The 8,072-nt window shown below is 43.5% G+C and overlaps 1 protein-coding gene across 1 annotated transcript; it reads right to left on the bottom strand.

The window, feature by feature from the left end:
- Positions 1–701: 701 nt before the first annotated feature.
- On the bottom strand, positions 702–2,007 carry LOC139650642 (putative nuclease HARBI1). Its single transcript, XM_071527372.1, has 4 exons — positions 1,569–2,007; positions 1,354–1,466; positions 1,162–1,273; positions 702–1,078 (listed from the first exon to the last, which is right to left on the bottom strand). Exons 1-4 carry the CDS (start codon positions 2,005–2,007, stop codon positions 702–704), a joined length of 1,041 nt encoding a protein of 346 aa, XP_071383473.1.
- Positions 2,008–8,072: the final 6,065 nt, after the last annotated feature.

Below are 8,072 nucleotides of genomic sequence, written 5' to 3'. Positions count from 1 at the left end.
ACCTTGTAACTGTAAGTAGGCAATACTCCAAAGATTTTGCCAAATGGTAGTTTAAGTATACTGAAACATATCACTCATCTAGGATGAAGAGCACGAGGAAACTGTGTCTGCTGCCTTTACAGAGGGGGATCCAGAAAGGCCTATAGAGGTAACATCTTGATATGTTACTGATAGTTCTCTTCCCATTTACATTTCTTAACATTCTGGTGGAATATAGAGTGTGACATGTAGCCTACACTGAAGTATTAACACATTCTCATCCTTTTTAACAGGGCATGGCTGGGCAGCAGCAGGAGGGTCCCTCAACTTCCACTGCACAGATTGACACAGTGAGATGGATGTTCAGTACACACCAGAGGTTCATTCTGTGGAATTCATGTGCAACTGTATAATTTAATGTCCTCCTTATGTATTCCCAGTTACCAGTAAAAGAGATTTATAAAATTCACCTGCTGAAAAAAATCCAAAAAACCGACAAAGAAATGCAATACTTGGACCGCCAGATTAGGAGGGCAGATCTAGAAATTGAAATACTGGAGCACAGATTAGAGGTGGGTGCATGGTCACAGGTGAATTATGTTAATTATGTTAACTATTGGAAAATTAACTAAACTAGCTCTTGTATTTGTAGGAAATAAAGAAGACCAAATGAAGTGTGTATTGTGTCTTTATTTGACTGCTGTGGTGGTGATGATGGTGACTCAATCTCTGAAGTGACTATGGCATATGGTGTCTCTGACTGCTCTGCCGTCCTGCATAGCTGGCAGGTGGATGGGGTCATCATCAGGGTCTTCAATTTGTAGGGCAGGGTGTTGCTCTCCTCTAATAGTGGCAATATTATGAAGAACAACACATGCCACAATAATATCACAGGCCCTCTCAGGGGTCACCCTGAGGTGACGTAGGCACTGGAAACGGGCTTTCAGCAGGCCTATGGTCATCTCCACCCGGGCTCTCGTCCTGCAGTGAGCCCGGTTGAAGTTCTGTTGGGGGCCTGGTTCAGGGTCAGGGTAAGGGGTCAGCAGCCTAGGTTGGCATGGGTAACCTCTGTCACCCAGCAGAAGGCCATCAAACTCTCCTGTAATGTATAGTGGACACATCAGAGTATATTAAAGGAGGGAGACAAGTGAATTATATTGTGCAAATCTTTAGGCTGCTTACCACGTTGCAGTCTGTTGCTCAGGTTAGACTCGCGATAAATCCTTGAGTCATGAACAGACCCAGGCCACTTGGCCTCCACATTGGAAATTAGGTATGCAGCATCACATATGATCTTGACAGTGCAGAGAATGACAGATGTTGAACTATGATGCAGTCTTTAACATTTTGAAACAGTAGTCAATCTACATGTACCTGCACATTTATGCTGTGAATGGACTTCCTATTCACATAATCTGCTTCATTATGTGAGGGAGCCGTGATGGGGATGTGTGTGCCATCTATGCAGCCAATCACACTGGGAAATCCTAAAAGAAATTAAAATTACTAATCCCAGTCTGAGGTTGCAGCACAATGTCATTAACAGAATATAATTTAAAATTCATTTAACGGATCTCTACATCATTCACCTGCAATCCTGTGGAACTCCTCCTTGATGACTCTGACAGGTTTATGTCCAGGGAAAACCACAAAGATGGGTAATAGCCGTTTCAGGGCGAGGCACACTTTTCTGACCGCCCTGCATACAGTTGCCTTACTCAAGTGCTCTGCATCTCCGACATTATACAAAAAACTCCCATTTGCAAAGAAACGTAGCGCAACACACAATATCTGCTGGGATGTGAGAGCATGACTACGGCTGGTAATGTTGCAAATGTAAGGACGGATTAGGTTGTGTATGTAGATGATGGACTGTGACGTGAAACGGTACCGCTCAAAAAGATAATTGTCTGGAAATGCCAGAACATCTATGCGCGGTCTGATAACCATCTCCCGACGAATATTTAATTCCCTGCGCAGTAATGCTGCACCTTCATCCACGGGATCGTTGTCAAAAGGACATGCCATGTTAGTGAAAAAAGTGGACTTCTAATATAGGCCTACTGACTGATTTTTTTAAATAACAGACGGCAGAACTATGTTACGCCAAAACTCGCCTGCTGACTGAATGAATGAGGAAATCAAATACCGTGTGTGGCTGACAGAGGGCGGAGACAGAGAGAAACTCGAGGTTCATTGAGAAAAACCTGGTCCCGACCAGGTTAGGTTCATAGAGTCTGTTACTATGGTAACTGACCGAGAGCTTAAGTTACCTCTTTCTGTGAAACAGGCTAGAGTTACCCCTCTTTCTCTGGTTTGAGTTACCTCCCTTTGTGAAACGGAAAACTCCGAGTTTCCCTCAGTTCAGGGTTAACAGACTCAGAGTTTTCACTAAACCTGCTTTGTGAAACGGACCCCTGGAAAAATATAATTTCCTCAATTTTGATAACTTCTTATTTTACTCTGATACATGCCTGATGTTTAAAATTATTCATAATCTCGCACCCCCTCCTCTTAGAGGATGCCTTGCCTATCCCGGCAGTGGCAGTGCCGTTAGGACTAGAGCATCTTCTAGGGGTGACTGGGTCTGACTTTGGTCAATCTGCCTTCTCGGTTTAAGTAGTGGGGAAGTGGAATTCCATACCCACAAACATTAGAAACTCAGGAAGCTTTGCAGTGTTTAAAACCAGCCTCAAGCTTTGGCTAAAGTCAGCACAAATGTGTCACCACCATCTATCTCACACCAATGGACTTTTATGTATTGTGCTGCTTTATGTAGTGTATTTTTTTTCGGTCTACCTGCCCAGGGACAACAGATGTAAATTAGCTGCCAGCTAACTCTGGTGCAATTACTTTTAATTGTGCGCTGTCCCTGCAAAAATAAACAATAAAAATAAAAATAAATAAATAAATAAAAAACTCTAGGTGCCTTTCTGATGTGTTTGCAGCAGTCTGGCATCAACTTTATGGCTTGCCCACTGAAATACAGATACCTCTGGTAGGGGCCCATAATGAGTGTGTGTAGGCCCAGCGATAAACAGGTCTTACTCTACCCTTTAATCACATGAGCATGCTGAAAGCACCCTGGCGCCAAGCAATAGATCTTGGGGCCTTACTATTAAAACCTAGAGCACTGACTCACCTTGGAATGCTGCTTTCATCCGCTCTTCAATCTCTCTGTCCTCGAAAACTGTCTCAAGACAAGTTTTGAGGTTATGTCTTATCCCTTTAGCACCTAATGGAACCTTCTTACCCCGGATGTTGGGTTAACAGTGGCGTTATTACCGTTTTATACAGAATACAAAGTTTTATGGGCCGAGTGGGGTGCCCTGAGGCACACCAGCTGCGTCAGGTGAGTTTCTCTGCACAGGGTCCTTTAAGGAGAACAGATTGTTGTTTGTCTGGACAGTTTGTACTGACGGAAGCTCTGAGGTTCAAGGCTAAGGCCACGTTCGGGTGCTGTTATGTTGTTTGGTATTTAAGGAGCGCTGGATGGGACTCAGCTGGAGCCGGAAGAGTGCTAAAAATACCCTAGCGGTGAGAAGAGGCAGCTCCCATTGGGACTGGGATGCACATCCAGATAAACAGACATATATGGAGGCATTAGTAAACTTCTGACATCTCCTTCTGACTCTCTTTTTCTGACTCATTCGCCCATACCCACCACACACACACACACACACACACTTGGTTGAAGCAATCCCTCTCGTTGACTGACCCCTCTCTTCATGGTCTGACCCCCCTACTTCCTGTTGTATTTTAGGGAAGGCTCAGTTGGAGCGTGAGAATGGTTTTGGGGCAGGCTGTCCTGACCCAGTGGGATTTGAAGCAGCATACACACATAACTTCAAACCTCTCAATCCGCATCCCGATGTCATGAGGACATCGAAGGGCCTGGAATTCATTAGGGAACATCACCGCCTGTCCAAAGCCGCGGTCTTACCTTTGGTTACAATTTTGTCCACATCTGATTGGTTCTGTCTGCTTAGCATAAAGCATAAAATGCCTTCATTCAAAGCTGTCTACATAGGAGAAAATAACTCCCTCAGTCTCCAAGGCTTCAATTATGCATTGTCTTTTTAAACAGCAATTTCATGTTCTTTCTGGGAATTCATTGTAATTTTCAGCCTTATTCTACAGAGAATCTCATTTAATGCCTGTCCATGCTAGGCATTTAATGCCTGTCCATGTGTTTTTCCAACTCAAGTCTGAGGTTTAAGTAAAAAAGCAGGAGAGGAAAAAAAAGCAATCTTGTCCTCACCAATTACTTAACCACATGAGTTTGGCTAATAGCTTCCTTGTGTATATAACAGCAGACAGTGACATGGTGGCTTACGCACACAGACCAGCCTGATCAGAGGGGTCACTGTGACTCACTGGGCCAAAATGGCTCTAGCCATTATAGCCTGTCCACAGCTCCACAGCTGTCCATCATCATGCCTGAAGCTAAAATAATGCCTCCCACAAACTATATGAGAGGAAGCTGGGGGGCTGTGGGAGGTGGGGCGGCAAAGCAGGCTCCAGATTGGTCAAATTAAAACGGGGTTTAATGACTCTAAGGTCTGAGAATAAGCACTCCACTCAACCTCCCTTGGGGGTTTTTGCATGGTAAACATCTCCCACAATTCTCCCAGAGCCCTGGCTGGCTTACGTCCAGGACTCCCACAATTCTCCCAGAGCCTGACTAAGCGCCGTCTCCCTTCGCCCCGGCTCGGCATTGTCTCGTCTCCCCCTACAACCCCCTGGAAGTCTCATAGAATGCCGCTGTATAGGCTCTGGGTTGGAGTTGTACCCGAGTCTGGGTAGATTAGTGGTTGTCAGGCTTAGTGGTGGTTATGTTCTGTGGGTGGTTGGAAACGGCTGGTTTCTGCTCTGTAATCTTAGGGATTGGCGGTTGCACCACAGCGACACACACATTTACAAAAACCCTCCTCCACATTTTATGTCTTGATGTCAGGCATAATAATAGTTCAGGATGTACTGAGTCAGAGCGATGCAGTGGACATTTCATCGATTCACATAAATGAATGCTGCTGTAATGCTGTAATGACATTATGACAGAAACTGTCAAGCAACCCCCACTTTTCTTTAGTCCTCGACATGCACACTCATCCAAACTGAAGAAAAAAGGGAAAAGATATGATAAAGCAACTGATTAAAAACAGAAGGGGGAAGTGGAAACCTACAAAATGATGGATGGGTATTATGACATCGCAATAAGAGAGAGGTGGGAAAGTGTTTGTTTTTCTTCATACTCTCATACTTTTCTCATCTGTTCCATATTGCATATAAATATTTTTAGAATATTTTTCATGCTGAGTATATTTCATCTTTTGTATATTTTTACACACTGCTTACTTTTCATTCATTTCTTTGTCTCAGTGTGCTCTACTGCGGACGCCGTTGCATTATGTTTAATACCCCTCATTTACTTACTTTTATTTATGATCTATTTCTTCTTTTTACTGTATTCTATTTCTATGGCTAAAAGTAGCTCCTAACTGGCTGAGTTAGATGGTGATTAACACTAAAACAGTAGAAAATCAGTCCAAAGCGTTTAAATCTCCCCAGCTATAAATGTCATTGGCTGTTAAAATCTTGTGTTGCTTATAATAAATTGTTGATAACACATACCCAGTCTTTCAGAATGCTCTCAATTATGTGTGGATGCATGTACTGTATGCGTTAGCGAGTGTGGTGGTGCTTATGGGGTGTCGCTCCGGGACGGGTGTGTACGAGGCTGGGAGGGAATCATCACAGTATACCCACTAGAGTAAACTAGACTACCCCACTGTCTTCTGTTATCCACTTTCTCCAGACTGGACAATAGAGCAAGCTAGTGAAAAGATGGCTACCGCAGTGGAATAGCAGTATAACTCCCTGTGTTAAGTGCTTAAAGGACTTATAGGCTGCCAAACAGTAGAAAGCCAAACACAGTGAACAGAAGCAGAGGCTCAGACAAGATACAAAAAGTATATTGATAATTACTGCAATGAAAGGCAATTCAGGGTTTTCCTGCCCCATAGCACAAAATGACCATAATATATCTATGGGTGGTTGATAGGGTTGTTCATCAATACTAATGACTCAACGATTACTTGGCCAGGAGGAATCTTGCTGAGATTTATAGCGTTTAAAATGCACTTTCTGTGCTTTGGAACAAAAACTCCCCACATTTTGGAGTTTCAAGACACCCCCCGCCCCACCTACTGGCATTTTAAACCGCTCAATGATGGAGGACGGTGCTAGGAGCGAGCAAGGATATCAAGCTGACATGAAAACTAAGAGGAAACCCCCCTACCCTTTACCCAGGTTTCCACCCCTATCCTCCTTTCCTTGACCAGCCAGCTGGCAAAGATACAACCGGGTAGATGCACCTACTGATTTGTGATTCTCTTCACTAGATGCACTTTTTCAAGTTGTTATCCTGTCAGATGACACTAAACAGAAGCTGAAGGACAGCTTTCATAGTTGAATTTTCAGAAGGTTTAAGAAACCTGTTATGTGTGCTGTTTGCATTTTGCGATAATTGCACAAGGGTAGTAATTTGTGAAAACATATTGATTTTATTGTAGAGGAAAATCTACTGAAACGCTTTGACAAGACAGAATCGTTTTTTTGTATGACAAAACAAATAAGTATATGTCATCCTCTGACACTTTGTTGTCATCAGTGGGTGACACAGGCCTACACTCCAAAAGATCGCCGAGTGCGTCCAAGTGTGGACATTTCCCGGGATCAAACCCACTTGTGTTCTGTTTGGTTTTTTTGCCGCTTCAATGCTTTCCAATAACAGTTAGTTCAACTGTCCTGAAAAAATCCGCCTCACTCGTTTCAGCGGAGGCCTTCTTGAACATATCCCTGTTTCGATGCCCGTCCAAGAACTTGAGAATATACATTTCTTTCATTCGGTTGAGCAGCAACATTCAAACTCTAGAGAGACGGGGGGAGGAGAGGGAGAGCAAGAGGGAAGAACGGAAACAGGTTAGAGAGAAACAGAGCAGGGAGGGAGGGAGGGAAAGAGAGAGAGCGGGGCAGATGGACACAGAAGAGGAGACAGGTAGGGGACCATGAAATGGACGGACGAGATGGAAAAGAGAGTGAGGGATGCCAGAAGCTCATTGGTACGCTTCTGGCATCAGTGAGCTTCTTCAAAAGGTCACTCCAATGTCCTGGCATGGGGGGGTGGGGGGGGGATATAGGGGATATAAGGGAAGAGATATAGAGAGAGGGAGGAAGGAGGCAAAGAGCAAGAAAATAGTATGGGAGAAAAAGAGGAGAGGGGGAGGAGACGAAGAGATGGAGGTGATGCGGGGAGAGACAGAAAGAGTGACACAAATAAGAGAGGGACAGACAGACGGATGAGAGGGAGGAGGCCCGGTGAGAGAGAGAGAGAGAGAGAGGGAACATGAGAGGCTGAGAGGAAGGAGAGAGAGACGGGCAGGAGAGATGATGGCACTCAGACAGCTACAGCGCTGTAGCTACAGCAGTTCTCCTCCTAATTGATTTCTCTTCATGCATCTGTTACAAAGAAGCCAGCATTAGCACCACTATAGACGGTGTAAAAGTGTGTGTAATTATCACAGTATTTGTCATATGGCCTCATTTGTTTTTTTGTAACACTTTACAATAAGGGTCACTAAGTTAAGGGTTAGTTAATGCTTAATAAGCATTAACTAACCCTTAATTAACAGTTAACTACACATTAATTAACAGTTAACAACACATTAGTTAACGGTTAATTAAGGGTTAGTTAATTCTTATTAAGCATTAACTAACCCTTAATTAATGTACCCTTATTGTAAAGTGTTACCTGTTTTTTGAGGGTAAATAATGATCAAAACACCAGACATGGGGTTCCGGCAGTAAAATTACTTGGATCCCTAAAAGATCTTCAATACTAGAGGTGCTACAAGTCATGCCAAATAATGTCAAAATGCATGAAACTGCACATAGTAAGCAAAAAAATCTCACCTTAAATGTCTTTACCACTTCTATAATGAAATCGACGCCCTTCTCAGCAACAGTTACCATCAGGAAGTGTTTTAGCTATCTAGTGTAATGTTATGCTGTTTTTTTTTTTTTTTTAACTT

The sequence above is a fragment of the Centroberyx affinis genome, unplaced genomic scaffold (genome assembly GCF_046629955.1).
Source record: "Centroberyx affinis isolate AG114_WGS23_722 - 3 ecotype Tasmania unplaced genomic scaffold, CSIRO-AGI_Caff_v1 ptg001525l_1, whole genome shotgun sequence".
Taxonomy (NCBI): Eukaryota; Metazoa; Chordata; class Actinopteri; order Beryciformes; family Berycidae; genus Centroberyx; species Centroberyx affinis.
This window is presented reverse-complemented; position numbering and strand designations above follow the sequence as displayed.